The sequence below is a fragment of the Orcinus orca genome, chromosome 8 (genome assembly GCF_937001465.1).
Source record: "Orcinus orca chromosome 8, mOrcOrc1.1, whole genome shotgun sequence".
NCBI classification, from domain to species: Eukaryota; Metazoa; Chordata; class Mammalia; order Artiodactyla; family Delphinidae; genus Orcinus; species Orcinus orca.
Genome location: NC_064566.1, coordinates 104,916,647 through 104,939,834, shown reverse-complemented (window position 1 = coordinate 104,939,834; position 23,188 = coordinate 104,916,647). Strand labels below are relative to the sequence as shown.

Genomic DNA, 23,188 nt, shown 5'->3' with positions numbered 1-23,188 from the left:
TAATCCTAACCACTAGGCCACCAGGGAACTCCCTATGTTTGTTAATTTATGACAAAAAAGCAACAAAAAGTACACTTCAGAGGCGGTGTGTACAGGGCTAAATGCCAGTGTTTAATCTCAGCACTACTGCTACTAGCAGAGAGGTCTTGGGCGAGTTACTCAAACTTTCTGTGCCTCAGTTTCTTTATCTTGCTGCTGTGAGGCCAGATGTAATATGTACAACACGGCAAAAGCTTAGAGCAGAATCTGGTACATAGTAAATACTAAGAATTATTTAAGTATTAGCTCTAATTACTGATGTTAATGCTGTTAGTTTCAAGTCCCGAGTAACTAGTTTTATACAAAGCAAACTATACAACCACGGTTATCAAGAAATCTACAGTTAGGCAACAGTTCATATCCTTTAATTTGTAAAACCTCAATTTTATATGTACAACTGCAACATCAGAGAAAAAGTTTAGACGGCAATTTCACTACTATATATATTCTATAGAAACAATAACCAAACTGGGTTTTAAAAATATAGTGGAGTACGACATATCGTTTCATCTTAGTTAAAAATGCATTAACTAAATCTGCTTATATTACACCTTAGATAAACCCCAAAATGATATAAAGTAAAAAAAGCAAGTTATAAAAGGTCAAGTGCAGTATGACACCATTAATGTCAGTTTTAAAACACAAAAACAAATTGTTTATAGACACATTCGTATGCAGCAAAAGTATAAAAACAGGCATGGAAATGATACACCCTGACAGTGGGGTAGCAGTGACCTCCAAGGGTAGGGAGGGAGGGAGGGAGGGAAGGGATGTAAGGATGGGACTCTGAGACATTTAATCCCTTAATTAAAAAATAAGATGGAGATTAAGCAAATATGGCAAGCCCGCACGCAGCAGCAACAAAGACCCAACGCAGCCCCCAAAAAAAGCAAATATGGCAAAATGGGGAAGAACTTAAATCAGGACAGTGAGTACATGAGTGACTCTCATATTATGTTTTATTTTTTCAGTATGCTTGAAATATCTCAAAATGAAATTAAGTTTAAAATTTTAATGCAAGAAATTTAATAATTAACTCCATGCTAAACTGTAAGATTAAACGCCATCAATCTTCTGCTATGGAATCATGATTAAATTGATCTGACCTCTGAAAACCAGAAAAGAACTAACGCCACTGATTTAAAACAGAATAGCACTCCTTGATTCAACAATTCCAATTCTAAAACCGTACTCTTAGGAAGTAATTAAGAAAGTGAACAAAGATATTCATTACAGAATTGTTAATATCAAAAAAATCGGAACCAGGGCTTCCCTGGTGGTGCAGTGGTTAAGAATCCGTCTGCCAATGCAGGGGACATGGATTCAAGCCCTGGTCCGGGAAGATCCCACATGCCGCGGTGCAACTAAGCCCGTGCGCTACAACTACTGAGTCTGCGCTCTAGAGCCCGTGAACCACAACTACTGAAGCCTGCGCGTCTAGAGCCCATGCTCTGCAACAAGAGAAGCCACCACAATGAGAAGCCCGCTCGCCACAACTAGAGAAAGGATGCTTGCAGCAACGAAGACTCAACACAGCCAAAAATAAAATAAATAAATTTATTTTTTTAAAAAAACCAAAAATGGAACCAACCTAAATGTTCCTCAATAGGGAATTAGTTAAATAATGGTACTTAATGGAATACCATGGGGTTATAAGAAACATGGTTAAATATCTGTATATAACATGGAAACATTTCCATTTCCATGATGGTTTAACAATTTTTTTTTTTTTTGGTTTAACAATTTTAACAATCATTAAACAAATAAGCAAAGGAATAAACACACCCGATATCCCTAACCTCTCCTTAAGCCTGGTTAACTCCTTAAGGCTAAATCTGTTTAAAAAGACAGACTCAAAAGATGTATGCAGCCCTAAGAGTGGTACATAATAGATGTTCAATAAATGTCAACTTTTTAAAAAAGCACTAAACAGGAAAGCATATTTAGCATGATCCAATTTAGGAAAAAAAAAAAAAGCATTTAAAAGCACACACATTTCCATGCGTATCCAAAGAAAAAAAGTCTTGTCTATACACCAAAATGTTAATATGGTTAATGGAGTGCAGAAACTGGAAAGGATTGTTTTTGCTTTCCTTTTTCCCAATTTGTTTTATTTAAAACAAAAACAAAAACTTTTTAAACATGTAAATTAAAAGAGGAACACATTTCAATCCCAGCATCAGTTCTGTCATTTCACTGCTACTTTTTGCCTTTGATACAAATAATTACCAGAAACTTCTAGGAAAAAGACTGACCTACGCAAATCAGTATTACTCTGTTTTACAGAAAAACACTGAAGATGGTTTGGTCTCACTTTAAAAGTTTATCTAAGGTTGTAACAATTCTCAATTTAACCCGCTGGAGTACAATAGACAGTGCCCACAATTCCCTAAGTCACTGGAAACCTATATTGTTTTTGCTATTCAAGGGAGTAAGTTGGTCAATGAACACGGCAATTTAGCAAAATCTGAACTATAGGCTTTCATTTAAGCTGCATTTATGATTTATCTTCACTCTCCACTCATTCCCTGTGATACTGTTTTTCTTTCCTACCACCTCCCACCAGCAGGGTCATGGCAGCCATCAGGTCTTAGAGCTTTTTCAGAGTTGATAAAATTCCTTTCAAAGTTAACAACGGCTGCTCACCCACTTGGGGAAGCCCCTCGATACCAACACTCATATGTATAAATAAACCTACTGCAAAAGTACTCTGCGGTTGGGACTTCCCTGGCGGTCCAGTGGTTAGGACTCTGTGCTCTCACTGCCGAGGGCCCAGGTTCCATCCATGGTCGGGGAAATAAAATCCCACAAGCCACACAGTGCAGCCAAAAAAAAAAGTACTCTCTGGTTGCAAACAGGAAGACCATGTCATTTACGGGGCCCTTGGAAGCTGTAAGCAGCGGGGCGAAGGCCTGCTGTAATGAGAGACAACCAAGAAAATTAACCTGACCACCCAACGTGAGTTTTTAAGAGGTCTGGCAGCCACCCTTAGCAGATGTCTTGGAGGTAAATAGGGCTCTGAGAAGTTAAAGAGCCTGAACGATCGTCATGAACAGAAACATACACCTTGCACAAGGGCCCACAGTGGGAACAGGGTGAACTGCTGACGGGCTGTCAGGAATTCAAAGGCAGAAGACGACTTGCGGACAGACACCTGCAGTGGACAAGTAAGCTCCAAGCTCACTCCGGGCCCCACCTCAAAGCTTCTGAGAACAAGACCATTCCTGGCAGTCTTCACCACAGTAATATTCCCATCCAAATCTCCTTCCAGAAATTAGCAACAACAGAAACAGTCATGGGCTCACAAAGCTCTCTTCTTTTGATGCAGGAGCCAGTCTATATATAAATGTCAGAGATGACTAACTCCTTCCCCCCAGATACCAGCAGCTTTGCTTCTTCACAGTTCACCAACTCTATCCCACTCAGATCATCCTAATTATTTAGATAAAATCTTATGGATAAACAGGCAATTCGTAATAACGTAAGATGTAAGATTCATTTTGAGAGGCAAGGTTGAAGTATGACTTCTCACCAAATATACTGAATATCAGTGAAAAGAGTCACACTGGTGGGTGGTCAAGCATGCTCTCAAAATAGGGCAGAACTGAGTGACAGGTGCACAGATGTCTACAGACAGCGAGACACCAGGCCTGATGCCAACACTACCCGTTACCTAAATTCATTCTCAAACAGCCTTCAAGAGTGCTAATCAAGACACGTCCTTCCCCTAAAGCTAGCAAAACAATGGCAAACCAAAACAGTGTCTGAGAACATCCATAACGCCCCTGAACAACCAAATCAATTAATACGGGTACCCAACCAATTAGATAGAGCCTGTTTTCCCATCTCCTTGCCCTTTGGCCTGCCTGTGCTTTGGGTTTGCTGGGCAGTAATAGCTTAAAGGGGGTTTCAGGGCTGAAGCTAATCACACTATGGCCATCTCTTTACTGCAACACGTGGTGTTCATCTTAACATGTATAAAAGGACTCACTGTGGTTATTTCTGGTGAATAAAATATATAGGATGCTCGCTTTTTACTGGATTAATTTTTAGTAGTTTGTATGTTAAAAGAATTGTGTATGGTTGTGTAACTCAGTGAATATACTATAAACCATTCAACAGTACACTTTAAAATGCGTGAATTATAAAGTATGTGAAATATAGCTCAACAAATCTGTTTTTAAGAAGCAGAGAGACTGATTATTTACAGGGAATACTGAGCAAATAAATAAATATACTGAGGATAATGGGATTGGAGGTATCGATATGAGCTTACTGCTTTTAATATCCACATAGAAATATAGAAATATAGATTTATATGTGCATGAATATGTGTATATAAATGTATTTCACAGGTCTGTCTGCTGAGTGGGCCTAGAAGCAATAACATAATAGCAGTAAGTACACCTAATACCCAGATTTTGGTTCCTAAATACCATTCCCCACTAAATAAAACCACTTCTTCTTGGAGAAATGGCTGACTCCAGGGGTGGGGCAGGGAACACAGGATGAGCCTGGAGCATCTTTTTGTACCAGAAAGTAAGGAAGCTTTCAAAGAATAATAGGGACATAGCAAAAAGACACAGGAGTCAGCATGAAGGGGGACCCACGGGACAAATCTGGACAGTGAGTCCATAATGAAATGAATAAATGAATGCAGACACCATCTTAGCCAGCTGATAAAAGTTATCACCGGTCATGAAACAAAGTGACATCATGCAATTCCTAAGAGGATTCAGAGAGAAGAACACTTCTATGACAGTGCCCTCAAAAACACACAAATCAAAAGGATCCTAAGACAGACACAAACTGCATTCTACAAAGTCACTGGCCTGTACTCTACACACCAAAGTTAAGAAAGACAAGGAGGGGGCTTCCCTGGTGGCGCAGTGGTTGAGAGTCCGCCTGCCGATGCAGGGAACACGGGTTCGTGCCCCGGTCCGGGAAGATCCCACGTGCCGCAGAGCGGCTGGGCCCGTGAGCCATGGCCGCTGAGCCTGCGCGTCCGGAGCCTGTGCTCCGCAACGGGAGAGGCCACAGCAGTGAGAGGCCCGCGTACCGCAAAAAAAAAAAACAAAAAAAAAAAACAAAAATCAAAAAACAAACAAACAAAAAATGAAAGACAAGGAAAGGCTACAGAGAGAACTAAATGCAACATTGAAACAATGACTTAGATCCTGGTGTTGTTGGAACAACAGGTGAAACGTGAACAGGGTCTGTAGATTAGATATTATATCAATGATAATGTCCTGATTCTGACGGCTGTACTATAGTTACATAGCAGAATGTCCTTGTTTATAAAAAATATACATGGAAGTATTAAGGGATAAAAGGATACCATGTCTACAACTTAAATGATTCAAAACAAAAACAAAAACAAAACCTGCGGGGAGATACAAGTGATAAGATTAATTTTACCGTATTAATCAAATGTTAACAGTTGGAAAATCTGAGGAAAGGATTTAATGGAAGCTCTTTGTACTATTTTTGCAACCATTCTGTAAACTTGAAATTATTTTAAAACTGTTATTATTTTTAATTTTTTTTTCCCTATTTTTGGCCATGCCGCATGGCATGCGGGATCTTAGTTTCCTGACCAGGGATCGAACCCATGCCCCCTGCAATGGTAGCGCGGCATCTTAGCCACCAGACCGCCAGGGAAGTCCCGTATTATTTTTAAGTTAAAAAGGCAAAAGTAACCCTGAAAGACTAGAACCAAAAGGCTTTCTAAGGAGCCTATGGTAAAAAGAAAGTGGTGCTGATAATTAACCACTGCCTGGGGACTCTAAAGGGGTGGGGACGGGGACAGAGAGACATTACAATCTTCTGCTTCTCAAATGATTACAAGGAATTGGCAGTACTTTTTTCCTAACCTCCCTTAAACTCCAGTCACCTGGTCCCCTACTAGCTTAGGCTCAGGCAACTGTTTTATTTATTTAAAAATACCAACAGGTAGCTCTCCTTCCTGGTTAAGAAGTTGTCCAAATGGATGCTGCTGTAAACACAGTAACTGTCTAAATTGTGTAAACACAATAACTTCAGTAACACTGAAGACTGTATTATGCATTATTCAGTGACCACAATGCAAAGAAGGTATTGAATGGTTTATGGTCAAATTGTTTTATGCATCTAGTTAATGACAATATCATGCATCGTCTGGTTCTCTGGCACTGAAAAACTCAAACTAACATTTAGAAAAGAACATTTTCGCTGTGCACCAGCTATGGTAGTGGTCTTGTAATCAACAGACAGCATCCTAGTTCCAGGCACCGTCTTGACTGCAGGGACAGAGAAGACTAAAGCCGTGACCCTCCTCCCAAGGTGCTCAGAGTGTAGCTGGAGAAAGACACATCAACAGACCGGCATCGTGCAGGGTGATGGGGCACGGGCGGCAACAAAGAGGAGCTGAGAAACCTGGACGTCAAGACAGAAATTAGAGCAGAAGGAAAGGCTTCCTTTAAAGGAGGTGTCCCTGAGATGAGTGTGAAAAGGAGAACTCGCCAAGCAAAGTGAGTACATAAAGTCACTCCAGTGGGAGCTGGATTGCACGTGGCAGGAGCCACGAGGTGGACGTGCTGTGGTGGGAGCATGGAGCAGGGGTGGGGAGGATGGAGCAGGGGCGGGGAGGACGGAGCTGGGGAGGATGAAGCTGGGGAGGATGGAGCAGGGGCGGGGAGGACGGAGCTGGGGAGGATGGAGCTGGGGAGGATGGAGCAGGGGCGGGGAGGATGGAGCAGGGGCGGGGAGGACGGAGCAGGGGCAGGGAGGACGAAGCAGGGGTTGGGGGCACAGAGCAGAGCTAAGCAAGGGCCACACCATGCAGTTTCCAAACTGTGCTAAGGGCGCTTACACCTGGTCTTAGGTGAAGAAGAGCTAGAGCTACTGAAGGGTTTTATGTGCAGGAGAGACAGTTCAGTCTTCATTTTGGATCAGGGAGGGCAATGGACTGAACAGAACTGAGATATGCGCAGAAGCGGTTCTCACAGTCCAGGCAGCAAATGATAAAAGACTGAGGTAGAGCAGGGGACTCAGACGGACCAGCCGGAGGTTCCCAAAGTTTCCCCAGTCACGGTACTCTGGGTGTCCCAGGAATTTTTTCACAGCACCCCCCAGGCCAAAAGGGTGCCGAAAAGTTAAGTAGTCAGGGTGACAACTTAGTAAAAAGCACCTGTGTCTGACGCCTTGTGCCTGCTGGGCACTGCACAGCTTCTCCTGCACGGAGAACTCAGCACCATCACCCCCATTTCTTCAGCAATTCTGGTGCAATGCTGGCTTTTCCTCACAGAAACCACTAAGAAGCAGCCCCACAAAGACACGAGGTCATCGAAAGGAACGGGATGAGCTGATGCTGAAACTGTGAACGCCTCCAGCTAGCTCACAATGCCTGACATGCTTTCCCTGAAAATCAAAAATATCCCTAGTGCCCTGGGGTGCCTTTGTGCACAGTTTGGGAACCATGGTTATAAGCCATTCTTAAGAGGTAAAAACCAGGCTGCCTTGAGAACTGGCTGGGTGTGGGGAGATACAGGTCTCCCAGATCTCCAGCTCAGAGTCCTGGGTGGGTAGTGGAGCCAACAAGTGACAAAGAATATGCAGGATGGGGAAGACCAGGCCACAAAGCCTCTGGTAATGACAGTGCAAAAGGAAGAAAATGATTGCTAGGTACTATCTATCGTGTACGAATATTCAAGGGTACTCTCTTAAGTTTGAGAATTTTACAGAGAATGAATGACACCTTATACTCAGAGATTTCTTACAGCCAAAGGGAATGAAAGAACGTCTTTAAACCACACCACACAAAACCATTCACAAGGCTCACACTACTGCATGGGGCTCAGTTTTAAGTAAATGGTGTTAAGCACACACCTGTCCTCTTTTCCCCCGTACTCAATACTTTTAAAACAAAGTAACTGCTACGGTAAATACTGTTATTCAGCTGCTGCCTCTTCCTGTTACATTGCTACCTGTGAGAATGAGAAAGCAATGAGTTCCATGTTAGGAAAGGTTTTTTTTGTTGTTGTTGTTTTTAAATAAATTTATTTATTTACTTTTTGGCTGCACTGGGTCTTCGTTGCTGCGCGCGGCCTTTCTCTAGTTGTGGTGAGTGGGGGCTACTCTTTGTTGTGGTGCGCAGGCTTCTCATTGCAGTGGCTTCTCTTGTTGCAGAGCACGGGCTCTAGGCCCACGGGCTTCAGTAGTTGTGGCTCGTGGGCTCTAGAGCACAGGCTCAGCAGTTGTGTGGCACACGGGCTTAGTTGCTCCGCGGCATGTGGGATCTTCCCAGACCAGGGCTCGAACCCATGTCCCCTGCATTGGCAGGCGGATTCTTAACCACTGCACCACCAGGGAAGTCCCAGAAAGATTTTAATGAAGGAGGGAGGGGAACAGGTTAAGTTAGTGGTTAAAATTAAAGACATCCGCAGAGCTAGCCAGGCTATGTTAGTGCTCTATCTATGTCAGTCCTATCGCGGATCATCTAAAATTGATCGTTTCGCCCTTTTAAGTTTCTACGACCAAATCTGTTCCTGAGTCAGCCAGGCAACAGACGCGCAAACGTAACTCAGATGTGTCAGTGCTCAGTGGTCAGGATGAGCACATTCACTAAAAGGGCATTTGGAGCAGCGACTCTACTTCTGGGTAATAAAATGTTATGGCTGCACTTGAGTTAGGTCTGACTGCTAACAGAAACACACAGTCATAAACACCCTTATCAGCTGACACTTCAGTAAGGCAGGTGGCACAGGGCCTGGCCGACGCATCCCTGACTGTCTACAGGCAGCTACGACTCACTTCTCGGCTTCTGAAAACTGCCACAGGTTTGGTGTGGCTAACAATACAGGATTTCGGTGCTTGCAAAATGTGTGTAGGGCAAAGAAAGGGGAACGAAAGACCACCCCTCGGCTGTTTCGGTACTACTGATCCCAGGACTATCAACAGTAATGTCAAACTCTCGGTGTGAACGAAGCTGGACCACTCTGAGCGCAGCACGCTCACTCGGGGGTGTGGAAGAGGCTCATCCTGAAAAAACAGGACGCCCATGATGGGAGAGGTGGAGTTAGTGACCATCAAAGACAAGTCACTGATCGACACCAGAAAGCCGTGAGTATTCAAAAGACAGTCCCCCAGTAAGTTCCTGCAGCCCTTGGCTTCCTGACAGATGGCGACACCTCACTGTGAGCCAGGAGAAGATGAAGTGTAACACCGGGGAACCGCATTCCTGAGAAGGAACCCAGAGGTGCTCCCGGACGCTCACCAAGACACTTGAAGGGGATCACGATGTGGGTCTTGCACTGCTTCTTGTCCCTCCGGCACCAGTTGTCCACGCTGACAGGCTGGTTTGCCTCCATCACATTTGTGATCTGTAGTTCTGGATACATCTGCAAGGGAAGAGGAGACACACACAGTAGACTGACTTTGTCCGTAAAAGACGAACACTCACTGGTGAGCCAGGACCAGTGTCTGCGTGCTCAGCTTCCCCATCGTCCTACATAAATCTGAAGTCCCCGCTGCTGCCTGGTTCCAACGGAAGTAATCAAGCAAAGAGATACTGTAACTGTTAGCTTTCTTTTGACAGGTAGATTTTGGACCACTTCTAACACATTCTCTTTGAAAAAAGACCTACACAAGCGGCAAGCGTTCAGCCCCGAACAAGTCTATTAGGTATCAAGTCCACTTGTAGGGTGTGTGTAAATAGCTGAGTTCAAGAACTAAAACATTTAAGAGGCAAGTCTATGGAAGTGTGTGTTAATGAAATTATAGAATAATATTCCAACCCTGACCCCAAAGGCTAGTTTTGGTAAGAAATTAAAACATCTCATACGCTTTTCTACATCAAGCGTTGACCCAACAAGTCTGTTGAATCAGACATGAGATAATCCCTTATGATACTGGTGGCTTCTACCAGCAAGTGCAAAACACAAGCACACACGTGACACTGGGCTTGTTTCACAACTTCCCATAACACGTGGGAAGCCAAGGGAACCCGGCTGCACTTCTAAGGCCCCGCCAAGCTTCTGCAGTATTCCGTCCAGAAAGGACAGAGAGCTCACAGCACACCCAGGCCAAGGGCACACTCAGAACAGAAGCCTGCTGCCCCCATCATTACCAGCTCGGTCTTAGGTCAAAACAGCAGAATGACAGAGCACCTATTTCTAAAGCAAACAGGTTCAAACGTGACCCAGAAACGTTTAAGTTTCTGGCAGCATGCTTACCTCCTGACAGTACTGGAGAACTTCTTCCTTTGTTCCGAAGCAGCTCTGAGTGCCTGTTGGGTCAGGTTCCCATTTCCCAGTCTGAATGTTCACGTGCATATTTAGCTTTCCACAAAACATTGCAATCTGAGGCTCAGCAACAGCAAACCCTGTTCCAGCATTGGCTGCGAGGGCCTATCGAAGGGAAAATAAATTCCAGGTTCACTCCCAAGAGGTGGCACGGAGGGAGAGTCACTTAGCGGTTTGTGACAGCAGAATTGACCTTTTAAAAAATCTTCATTACTTACTATTTTTTCTTCATAAACAAATCCTTTTCCCAGGAACTAAGCCAGAATAAAAAATGACCTTTGGACATATATAATCAGAGAGAAATGTGCATGGGAACTGTAACCACCACTCCCCATCTAGATACTTCTGACTTGGGAACCCATAATCCACCTGCAGTCCCCTCTAATACAAGCAAACCCACTTTCCATTCCTTAATACACCAAAACACAAAAGTAAAGAACGGCGAGAGTTCCAGCAATTTTACTCAATTCACTTACATGACAACATTTTACTGAGCAACTACTATTTTTGCACAGCAACGTGCTAAATGCTCAGGACACAAGGCTGAGCAAAGGGTTACGGCCCCTGCCCTCTTGGGGTTTATGGTCTAGTTCAAGAGTCAATTCTCACACAGAAAGATTCCCAGATGTCCTACAAAGGAAAAGAACATAGAGCTGAAGGAGCGTACACAACAAAAAGGGGATGTGACTTAGGCTTGGGTAGGAGGTGATGGGGAAGCCTCCTGAGCTGTGACACTGGAGTGGCTTTGGCCATCCCCATTGGGGGAGAATGTAGACTGTGAGTCTGTGGAGGGTCCAAGGGCTGTGACACTGGAGTGGCTTTGGCCATCCCCGTTGGGGGAGAATGTAGACTGTTAGTCTGTGGAGGGTCCAAGGAAAGGGTGGGTGGCACACATGGTCAAGACTGGATGGTCTGTAGACCAAGAAAGGATGGAGTGCTGAGGGTTCTAAGTACAGAGTTAATATTTTTCAAATGCAGCTCTGATGTTCTCTGTAGGCAGGGGGATGGCTCAGGGAGCTGGAGAGATGACAGTACTTGGGTAAGGCAGCACCGGCAGACAGCAGTGCAGGCAAGACTGGGTGACGATGGCTGGGGGGTGACCAAGAGGCAGCATGGCTTGCATAACTCAGTGAGCAATGGCGTCGTGCGTGGAAAGAGAACACTAAAAGCGATTTCATGAACAATTTTATCTCGTGTTAGGAAAAAAATCAACTATCCGTAGCCATCAATAGCTCACAAATTACAGGTGAGAAAAAACATTTACATACGATGACAGTGAGGCTCTTACAAAGTCTCGTGCACCAGAAAAAACACAGGCATCCCTGCATCTAAAGATATCCCAATATTGATGGTTACATTCACAATAAAGTTCTGTGGTCTCTCCTAATGGGTAAGTTCTTTCAAAACAAAAATTAAACATCTTTTTAAAATGTTAAAACTTGAGGGGTCGGGTTAGACTATCTGGCCTGTTACGATCTTTTCAAAAAGAGCAAAGAGCATTGGTATTAAATGGTTTTCCTATTAACAAGAAAAAGTAGATATGACTTTTTTTTTTTTTGCCATACCCTGCAGCTTGTGGGATCTTAGTTCCCCGACTGGGGATCAAACCCATGCCTTTGGCAGTGAAAGCACAGAGTCCTAACCACTGGACCGCCAGGGAATTCCCTGACTTTTAAAATATATGGAAAACTGTGTGCTTTCCAGGCAAGTCTCCTGCATTTGTGCTGATGGACTGGTTACACAGACATGAATGGTCCTTCCAATTAGGAGCCTACGTTTGATTCTGAAATACATCCCGATCTTCTAGGACAAATTTACCACCTACACGTTTTGCTTAGGATCTTATTAAAATTAGCCTGCTTTCCAGTAGCGCAAGAGAAGGAAGCACGAACACTTGCTGGATAGCTGGGAGAAAGCTAATCTGGATCTAAAATGTCGCCAAGATCAATCAGGGTTGAAAAACACCTCAGTTAAATCCAACAAGGAGAACAGTCAGCAACTGTATTAAGTATAATAGACTGTCACCCCACTGTGATGAATAATCATCTATTAAAGTAGAAGACACAGATCCTGTGCGTTCACAATAACTGCACGTGAAGCTATAGACTGGTGTGAAGTCCTGTCTCCCCCAAAGAAAGAAAAAACATTTAAAGGTATCTGTGGAAAGAAGGTATAGGTAGTACCTTAATGGCGTTTAATTCAAACAGATCATTAAAAGGTATAAAGATGCACATGACAAAGGCACTTAATTCTCACACTGAGCTGGAGATGTGCACAAAAATGCCTCTTCTACTGGCCATTCTTCTTCTGGGAGGCATATCTAAGGATTAAGGCTAGAAACTTGGGTTATGATACGGAGGGAAATGGGCACACAGTACATTAAGTGGTACATACAGAGACAAAGGCAAGCAAACCCCAGGGATGCTCTGTGCACCGAAACCAGTGTTCCAGCAAATTCATTCCTTCCTACTCTTCAAAAGCTCAGACAGAAACGAACAAAGAAAATCCAGGAAGACATGATAAATATGTAAGCAAGAAAGCCAAATCTACAGGTTAGAAGGAAAGTATTTCCTAAACCTGCTATAAATGAACGACCACAGTTAAACGTGAAAGACGCTGAGCAATCCTTTCTAATTCTCTCTACGGACTGGTATATTTTAACATTAAATAGGATGTCAGGGTGGTATCTAATCTTTCAGAAGTACAGAGGCGGGGGAGGGAGGCATTTGCCTCTTTAGTTCCAAAAATGAATACAGGTAAGAAACAGCATCAGTCAATTACATGAGCTCACCCAGGCCACAGTCAAAACTGTGCAAGCAGTCGCTCATCACATTGAAGAAGACAGGGCTTCCCTGGTGGCGCAGTGGTTGAGAGTCCGCCTGCCGATGCAGGGGACGCGGGTTCGTGCCCCGGTCCGGGAGGATCCCACATGCCGCGGAGCGGCTGGGCCAGTGAGCCATGGCCGCTGAGCCTGCGCGTCCGGAGCCTGTGCTCTGCGACGGCAGAGGCCACGGCGGGGAGAGGCCCGCGTACCGCAAAAAAAAAAAAAAACAAACATTGAAGAAGACAGTCCACGTGTGGCTCGCTATGGCTGTTGGCTGAAAGGCCACAAGAGTTCCAACTGTATGAATGCTCAGTTTACGGGTCGACCACTGAGGTCAATACATCGGTGGTAAGTGCATTTGATCTTTCTGCAGAGATGGTCAACAGTGCCTTCCCTAAAGAGGATCTAAAACACCAGAGGTTAAAGCAGCAGGAAGAGGCAGCTTGGCAGCCACAGCTCCTCATCAGTTCCCACCAAGGAAAAGGAGGGTAACTGGAATCAGTCCAGACAGCTCATATGCTGCCGTGATTCATTTCTGAGTTCAGAAAGATTAATCCTTGTGGCCATCAGAGACTCTCAAGAAGGTATCATCTGGAATATAAAAAGCCTCTGCGGACCACGTCTAGGGATCAACTAACCAAACATACCCCAACCTTACCCAGCGTATAACAGGATCGCTTTTTCCTGTAATGTTTGTGCTTCTTTCCTTTGAAAATGCTCTTATTTAACGTGCTCTCCATTTTCGGAGGCACACACTGTGCCTTGACCCATTACATCAACATATAAATCAATCTGTTTCCTAACCTAACATGTTACAAATGGGATTTCGTTGCCAAGTCAGCACTTCCGATATCCTGTGAACCTGAAATCCTCTAGGAAAGAAAATTAACGCCCCCGCTTGGGCACCGCGGCCAGCCCTTGATCTATGAACACTGCAGCATTTTTAAGGCTTTGAAAACAAATTGCATCAACTGCTTTCCTAGTTCAGCACTTCCATTTAACTTAATAATTCATTCTTATTAAGAAATTCTATTTTATTAATTTGACTCAGCTACTCAAGGATGGAAATTCAACTTGGTAAAAAGTGCTTCTAGTAACTTGGTTGAAAACCTGAAATGGCTTTAACGCAATAAATAAATAGAAACAAACATAAATCTGAACGTAACTTCAAACAGGGCCTTTAATCATCACCTCAAGAGAAGCAACTCCTGGGCCCACCTCAGCCCCACCTCCCTTCACAGAGCCTCCCAATCCAGAGCAAACAGGTAATCCATTACTTCCTTCCTCACTACAGCTACTGCCCCAGATTCCAACTTGGCTCCAGGCTCTGTGAAAGTGCCTGCCATGGAGGGAGCGTCCTCCAAAGAGGAGGGCTGTATTCTATTCCTGAGGGAGTCTGTTTCCCGTGACAGGAAGTGCTCCTGTGGTCCATGTACCCCCGAGAAGCAGGGCAGCACAGCTCCAGCTCCCATTAGAGCACTGTACGTGTACCACCTACTCACCACCGGCACAGGAGTGACATCAAGACACAGACTCTTCTCAAAGACCCTCCTTTTTATTTATTTATTTATTTATTTATTTATTTATTTATTTATTTATGCGGTACGCGGGCCTCTCACTGCTGTGGCCTCTCCCGTTGTGGAGCACAGGCTCCGGACGCGCAGGCTCAGCGGCCATGGCTCACAGGCCCAGCTGCTCCGCGGCATGTGGGATCCTCCCAGACCGGGGCACGAACCCGTGTCCCCTGCATCGGCAGGCGGACTCTCAACCACTGCGCCACCAGGGAAGCCCTGACCCTCCTTTTTTAAATGAATATGTCAGTGAAATGACAATCTATTCATGGATGTGAAGATCCTGTATTCATTTGTTTGTTTAAGTTCTGAATGGTACTTCATGATTCCTAAATTAAAATGACTTAGGTCTGTGTCCACAAACCTGCACCTAAGATTTACTTAATCAAACAAAGTTTAAAAAATCCACAGTTTCAAGGTTATCGCCCCAATATATTAACTACAAAAGGGAAGCCAAACTACTTCACAGTGGAGACACTGCCGTCAACCTCACCAGCCATAATTCGTGTAAGAGGACAGATGAGGAAAGACACACCGAGGGACTGTCTCAGACTGGAGGCTATGGAGAAAAAAGATGCAACGTGGGAGCCCAGACACAATCCTGGAACAGGAAAAGGACACTGGTGGGAAAACTGGAGCAGTATCTGAATAAGGCCTGTGCATCAGTTAACACTGCTGTACCAATGTCAACCTCCCAGTTTTGATAAATGCACAAGGGTTATGTCAGATGTTAATACTAAGAGAAGCGCAGTCTAAGGATACAGGGGAACTCCCTCTACTATTTTTGCAACTTTTTAAAAACTCTAAAATTAGTTCAAAATAAAACAGTTCTAATTTTTTTAAATCCTATTCATCGCTTGCCTGAATTTCGACTGTGACTCCATGGTTTCAATCTGCAAAGAGAAGACACGCTCTTTGGTAGGGCAACGAGCAAGTATGATCAGAGCAGGCCCAATACCTGAAAAACGTAACTATTTATTCTGAACATACCCTAATGTAGTAAAACCCCATGCGTATATATATTACATTTGATTTACCTCCAATGGGAGGACTATTACAATTCTGCCCAGAACCTCACGTATGAGAAACTCCACTTCTGTTGCTGTCCAAAGGGTGACTGTAGTTTGAGGTCAGCAGTACAGTGTGAAGCTTTCAATTTAAAAAAGCTCCAAGGACTTCCCTGGTGGCGCAGTGGTTAAGAATCCACCCGCCGATGCAGGGGACAGGGGTTTGAGCCCTGGTCCGGGAAGATCCCACATGCCGTGAAGCAACTAAGCCCACGCACCACAACTACTGAGCCTGCGCTCTAGAGCCCATGAGCCACAACTATTGAGTCCATGCACCGCAACTACTGAAGCTTGCGTGCTCTAGGGGGCCCATGAGCTGCAACTACTGAGCCCGCATGCTGCATCTACTGAAGCCCGCGCGCCTAGAGACCATGCTCCGTAACAAAAGAAGCCACCACAATGAGAAGCCCGCGCACTGCCACGAAGAGTAGCCCCCGCTCACCGCAACTAGAGAAATCCCGCGCGCAGCAACGAAGACCCACTGCAGCCAAAAAAAAAACAACAAACCTCCAAACTTCAAACATTTCAACACACTATTTAATAAAATATCAGGATTCTCGTTAAGCATTTTCCAGCCTGAATAGCAACTGAGAAACCTGTTCTTAAAAGTGACAGTTTACGTTACGCCAACTGAAAATCCTTGGCTTTTTTTTGTTGTTGTTAACATTTGAACTTAATTCTAATTAGAAGCTTGTGAATTAGGGTTAGGCGGAAAAACTCTAAATGTAAAAGGTCATTATTCTTCCACTGATGTATGCCAGCTGTTAGGTATCATTTTCATAGGCAGTAATTTATACAAATAATCCCTGCTTTTATTAGAGCTGTAAATATTAAAGTATAAATGATGTATCATTTCCAAGACTGAAAATAGTTTAGACTGTCTCCAAGGCTTTTTATAGGAACGTGGTAATCTGTCCAACTGGATTATACTGGTGAGGATCCAAGCACCCAGATTTAAGAGAGGTCTGTCTTTCTGTACGTGTCTCTAAGATGAGAGCTAAGAGTTTTTTATGAAGGAAGTTACTGAAATACATAAAACACTTTCAAGTATAAAAAAAAAGGCAGAACAGTGTTTATGGATCTAAAATTCTCAAGTGAACAAGTTCTGTACAGGCTCCTGTGTTTCTTTCCAATTGCCTGTAATGGGAATTCCACTAAACTGACCTCCTCAGGAACAGAGGTCCTAGGGACATGGCTTGGCCAGCCTTCACCTTCTGCTCTCTCCACTCCTGACCCTGGAGAAAGTACGTGATGTGATGGTGAAGAGCACGGGCTGTACGAGATGGACAAACCGTGACCGTGTTCCAGCCCCATCACGGACAGGCTGTGCCACGTTTGGCAGGTTCCCTAACCTCTCTGGACCTCGGTCTCCTGTCTATAAAATAAGGACAATAGTAACTACACACCATAGTGCTGTTTTGAGGTTTAAGTGAGTTTAACACATGAAAAGTGCTTGTAACAGTGCTTGTTACATAGGAGTTCTTCAAGTGTTGATAGCTATTAGTATCAGGCTTTAAATTTCTTTATCTGTAAAACAGGGCTACTGACATACTATTCCTCTCGGGCCTGTTGTGGGATTAAATTAAGAGAATGCACGTAAGCACTAAGCACAACACCCGACCTGAACGTTAGCATCGGCTGGCTCCTGAAGATGTCATTTTCTCTGGCTACAAGAACCAGGGCTTAAGCCATGGGCACACCACGTGACCAGCCATCCTCCCCAAACCCGTGAAATGGGGTGAAGGCTGCACATTCCTCCTCTACCTCTGAAATCTGGACACACCTGAAGAGGGCTGCATTCACACTCCACATTTTATTTTGAGGGAATTCAGTCACCAAATGTTTATATGACAATTTAATACTGCCTTACCATTTAAAAGAAAATCACTGGGGGGTTGCTGGCTTCCTAGCTCTGGTCCAGCTTCCAGCCAAATGCAAGTGAGGTCAAAATGAACCTGTGTTTTCTATAGAGACACTGCTGTGATCAAAAAAGCACTACGTGGGCGTCCCCGGTGGTGCAGTGGTTGAGAATCCGCCTGCCAATGCAGGGGACACGGGTTCGATCCCTGGTCCGGGAAGATCCCACATGCCGCGGAGCAACTAAGCTCGTGTGCCACAACTACTGAGCCTGTGCTCTAGAGCCCGTAAGCCACAACTAATGAGCCTGCGCGCCTAGAGCCCGTGCTCTACAATGAGAGAAGCCACTGCAATGAGAAGTCCGCGCATCGCAACAAAGAGTAGACCCCGCTCGCTACAACTAGAGAAAGCCCGTGCGCAGCAACGAAGACCCAACACAGCCAAAAATAAATAAATTAAAAAAATAAATTAAAAAAAAGCACTACGTTATTTCTCTAAATCTGTTTTCTTGAGGGATATTCCCCTGACTTACAAGCTAAGTAGCCTCATGGAGGTTATTTAGTTTCTCTCCTGACCCCAGTTTTCACTTTTGGGCAACATAAATATGGCGTTACCCAAATGTTAGGTATTACAATAAATGACCCCCACAATATTAGCTTTGGCTCACACTACGGCAGACAGAAGTCTACTTTCCTAAAGCTCCTGATGCATAAGAAACGTGGTTTGCAAACAAAGACAGCTTCCTCACTGCATAAAAATCTGCATGATTCCAAACAAAAGCAGTAATAGGTCATGCTTCGAAGGCTGCTACCTGCAAAGGTCAGAAAGCCAGGAGGATGGAGTATGAATATTAACATCAGAGGATCTCCATGGTGTGAACCTGGTCTTCCCCTCGGCACTCATTGGCCAGTATTACTCAGGCAGCAACCAAGAGCCTGCCAAACAAACAGCCTAGACAGGGTTGGCGGGGGTGTGTAGGCATGTTTCCTAAACCTTAAAAGGCTGAAATGATTTCAAGTAACAAACACCCAGAAGTACAAATGATTAAACATTAGTCATTAAATATGTTCAATCTAAGTCATTCTTATTGACTCACAGATGACAGAAATACTACAAATGACGGGGAATTTTCTGTTGAATATCCAAGCACACACCTGGCAATATTCTCAGACGTTACAAGCTTACTTCTGGCTGATTTGATGCTCTATAATATTTTGTTTATTTTAAAGGCATTAAGTCAGTCATTAAAAATTAGGTAATTTGGGGACATATTTCATGCACTTGAAACAACAAATCACACCTCTTTTAAAAAAATTCTATTCTTCAGATAGAAATATTTCACTAAAATAAACACTCAACTTAGTGATTTTTACCAAGGTTAAGTTGGGAAACTATCTAACATGTCAGCTTTGGCTGAAATGCTCTGACTTCAAGATGTTACAACCACAAACATCAACAGCCAATGTCAGACATGTGAACTGATTTCACTGGATCTTTTCTCCTTTAATACACTATCTGGGAAAAGATAAGAAAAATCCATGCAGCTGCAAACATCCATGTTTTAATATTTAGGACAGTTTTTACTGGTGTTTTAAATTTAAAGCAGGGGTTCCCTGACACCTTACTTGCCTGGTAAGGTCTGTAACAACAGATCTTAGGCAAGTAAGAAAGGTCTGGAGAGCACGTGCGCACACGAATGCCGAAGGTGCTGAGATGCAAACTGTCCTCTCTTTTTTTTTTTTGTTTTGCGGTACGTGGGCCTCTCACTGCTGTGGCCTCTTCCTGTTGCGGAGCACAGGCTCCGGACGCGCAGGCTCAGTGGCCATGGTTCACGGGCCCAGCCGCTCCGCGGCATGTGGGATCCTCCCAGACCGGGGCACGAACCCGTCCCCTGCATCGGCAGGCGGACTCTCAACCACTGTGCCACCAGGCAAGCCCTGTCCTCTCTTGAGAAGTGACTGTCCTGAATTCTAAGGTTCTCTTTTTTACCTTTGCTTTAAAATGTTTTTCATAGGATGGCAGCAGTAATAAATGGGTAGTCTGTTTTTTTAAAAATGCTCCTTCCATAATATTAAGAACTGACAACTTTATCTATCTAAAATGTTTTTCTTAGCTTTACTATTCCATGAAAACCAAAGAGTTAGCACTTTATTTCTAAGGTTCTGTGACGCTGAATGGCAAGAAAGGGCAGAAATTCCTCCGTGAATAACCCATATCTTTCTTTCCTTATAAACAGAAAATAAGACAATTTTCCAGGATGACATTCACAGGGCAGGGAGAGGAAATGCACATTTAAAAATACAAAATCGGCAATTTCCATATGCTATTCTGCTAAACATTTCACTGTTTACTAGGTCAAGCAATATTCACACATCAATCTTGATGTAACAAATCACTTTAACTTCTAATGTCCATCAAAACGCTATGAAAATAACACAAATATGAAAGAGCTCCACCCTCTCCAAGTTCAAATCAAGTCAGAAAGGCATCTTTGCCATGATTTACGCAGCATTTAAATGTAAAAGTAAATACTGTATTATCAGCTCGCACCAGATCTGCCTGCAGACAACAATTCTTCCTGTCTGGGACCATGCCCATGCACATTACTGTCATTATCAGCAATTAAAAAAAATAAAGTAATAAAGCGAGTATGAGCTGCTAGTCAGCGTGCTTACTGCTTGCTGTCTCTGCCATTAATTAGCCTTCCCGGGTACCAGCCACCTAACTACTAAATAAATGCATAAAGGAGAGCAGGAAAAGCTACGCCCAAGTAAAAAGAATAAAAAGGATGTAAACGTGTGCACTGCATAACTCTGGGAGGGGCATTCGGTAGGCTGCAGGGTGCATGATGGACCCGGAAATGCACAGCACGGTGGTCCAGCTCACACACACCAAGATTTCAGCATTTGCTGGTCCCCTTTTCCCAGAGGGGAAAGCCCAGGAGCACTTCTGTCCCACTGGTCAGGTGGGCCCCTGGGGAGCTATGTCCACCCTGCCCTCCGAGACCCACTCCGACCACAGCATTTTGAATCATCTCGAGGCAGAACACATCACTCACTCTCATGTTCCAAGGGATTCCAACTCTTGACGACCCCTGCTTCCTCCCCGCTCCCTCCATCAACCCATCTGGCGATGGACACCACCCTCCTGGGCACAAGCCAGGGTCTCTCCTGCCTCAAGGTTCTGCACCTCGAACTTCTGCCCCTGCTCTTCCCTGAGCTGTCACGTCTCACCTTTCAGGACCCAGCTCAAATGTGCATCTCTGGGGGCCCTTCCCAAGGACAGGCCCCACCCTGCCGGTGTTTTGTTTTCCCCTCCAGCAATGGGAAGTCACCTGCTCATTCATCTGCACTGCCCATCTCCCTCCAACAGGATGCAGGTTGGCAGGGGGTGGGGCTGTGCTTGGGGGCGGGCCCTCCGGGTTTTCTAATCTCGGCACCTGGAAACAGCACCAACTACCTAGTAGGTAATCATTCACACCCAAGGAAGTGACTGTCTGGCTGAAGGCTGTGCTCTTGTTTTCTCTCCAACACATTTAGTTAAACTAGTAAGAATTAACCAGATACCACTCAGCAGCGATTTCTAAATGATCAACGCTGTGCTAGCCTTCGCGTAAGTACATCTGTAATGAATGACAAGTAAAATGAAAACAACTCAGGCAGCATGGCAAGTTTCCATTTTTTATCTTTTGCCACTTGAGTCCACGTGCCCAGACTGAAAAGCCACCCAACACCAGGCTCCTAGCGGAGTCCTCCACCCCAAGGCGGCCCTTCCAGCCTTTTCTCCCACTATTTATGCCTCACCACTTCCATACCTTTTCAGTCTGGACATCATCGATCGACTTTCTAGTCAAAAGGATTGAACTCTTAAACCACCAGACCCTACGTTCACCCACCTTCTTCTCCTTGCTCCGCTGGTCAAATCAATACTCCTATTTACATGATTATGACATAAAAAGGTACTGTAGTTCCAGCTCCCTCCTTAGGCATCTATTTTCCCCCCTCGGCCTCTGCAAGGCCATCTGTTCCTTTACTTGCCTGTACTGACCGCTGGCACTCAGCCTGCCAGGAAGATCTGCAGAGATGGCTCTGATCCCTTTTCTTGAAGACAAGGCACCGTCTTCCTGCTTCAACTGCGCTGATGACTCTCCAGGCCTGAGCACAGCTGCCACTCCTGGGACTGATCACAACCGTCCTGAAAACTGCTTCCCCCTTTTCTCCTGTTCCCAACTCAGTACTCTGCTCCTTAGTTGCGGAGCACAGGCTCCAGACGCACAGGCTCAGCGGCCATGGCTCACGGGCCCAGCCGCTCCGTGGCATGCGGGATCTTCCCGGACCGGGGCACGAACCCGTGTCCCCTGCATCGGCAGGCGGACTCTCAACTACTGCGCCACCAGGGAAGCCCTCTGCTCCTTCTTGACTTAACCGCCTGTGTCAGTGGCTCACCGCTTCCCACAGCCTCCCAGAAACTTTCACACATGAAACTTTTTATCTTACGCACACACTTTGTTGGCAATTTGGACAAGCACTAAACTGTAACCTGGACACAAATTTCCCTCACAGGTTAAGATGTGGAGCTAGGGCTATCTAGCTTCCAGCACTGCTGCTGGTACATCTAAAGCCAATTTGATCCCTCGTTCTTTGTGCAGGTCTGGTTTTTTCCTACATGGAAGTAAAATCTTACCAATCTTCGGTATCCTGAGATTCAATTCTAATAGGCCTGGGTCTGAGTTTTTGTCATTCACTTGCCTGAGCGCTCAGTGGGCCACATCATCGCGGAAACACTCAGTCCTGGGTTTCCTCTCCTCTTTCTGAAATTCTTATCAGCCGCATCTTACCTCCTACATTGATCTTCTTCCTTTCTTACCTCTTCCTTTCTAGATTCTTTTTGTTCCCTTTCAGAACGATTTCTAACCAGACTTTTAAATGTCTGGTATCACATTTCCAACCACCAAGAACTCTTCCTTGTTCTCGGAAAGCCTTTTTTTATTGCAAACTATTATCTCACAGAGGAAACAACCTCTCCTCTCTGAGGTAAATATCAAGAGCCTACTGAAGTTACCTGCCTGCTCCCTGCATCGTCTTTAAGCTGCTGTTCCCCCATCTGTGTTGTTCTTGTTCAAGGTGTTCCTGAAGTGGCTGGTGACCCTAAGTCATCTAACTCAGTGTTTAGGAAAGGGACCCTGCTGCACATGGACAGAACTTGTCCAGAGAGGAATCCTTCAGCTCCCTCCCTGACTGCAGCCCCCGAGCCTGGCTGCTGCGGGTCTGTGGGGCCTAGGAAGGGAGCCTTTCCCCTCTCAGTGCCTCATGTTCTGCTGGGCCTGGAGTCCCAAGGAATCTGAAGTCTTCTCCTGAGGTGCAGCGAGGTGGGGTGAGGTGTGTTATTCAGGGCCTGATTACTCATGTTTAGTTTCAACCCCTCCCTGCCATTAGCCTCACCCTGATGCTTCCACCCCTCATTCAAGGTCTGCTCTGCAAATCAGCTTGCTTTTAGCTGGTGTCCCTGCATTTAGGTTCCAGCTTCTCTGGTCTGCTGGCTCAGTCACTA

At 44.9% G+C, this 23,188-nt stretch overlaps 1 protein-coding gene across 7 annotated transcripts in view; it reads right to left on the bottom strand.

The window, feature by feature from the left end:
• APLP2 (amyloid beta precursor like protein 2) overlaps window positions 1-23,188 on the bottom strand; it is a 72,719-nt gene that overhangs the window by 25,825 nt on the left and 23,706 nt on the right. For all 7 annotated transcript variants that reach the window (XM_033406989.2, XM_049713599.1, XM_012536984.3 and 4 more), the window contains exons 2-3: window positions 10,251-10,424; window positions 9,293-9,416 (exon numbers count right to left, since the gene is read on the bottom strand). In XM_033406989.2, coding sequence (XP_033262880.1) covers window positions 9,293-9,416; window positions 10,251-10,424 — 298 coding nt within the window. The remainder of the gene's footprint in view (window positions 1-9,292; window positions 9,417-10,250; window positions 10,425-23,188) is intronic.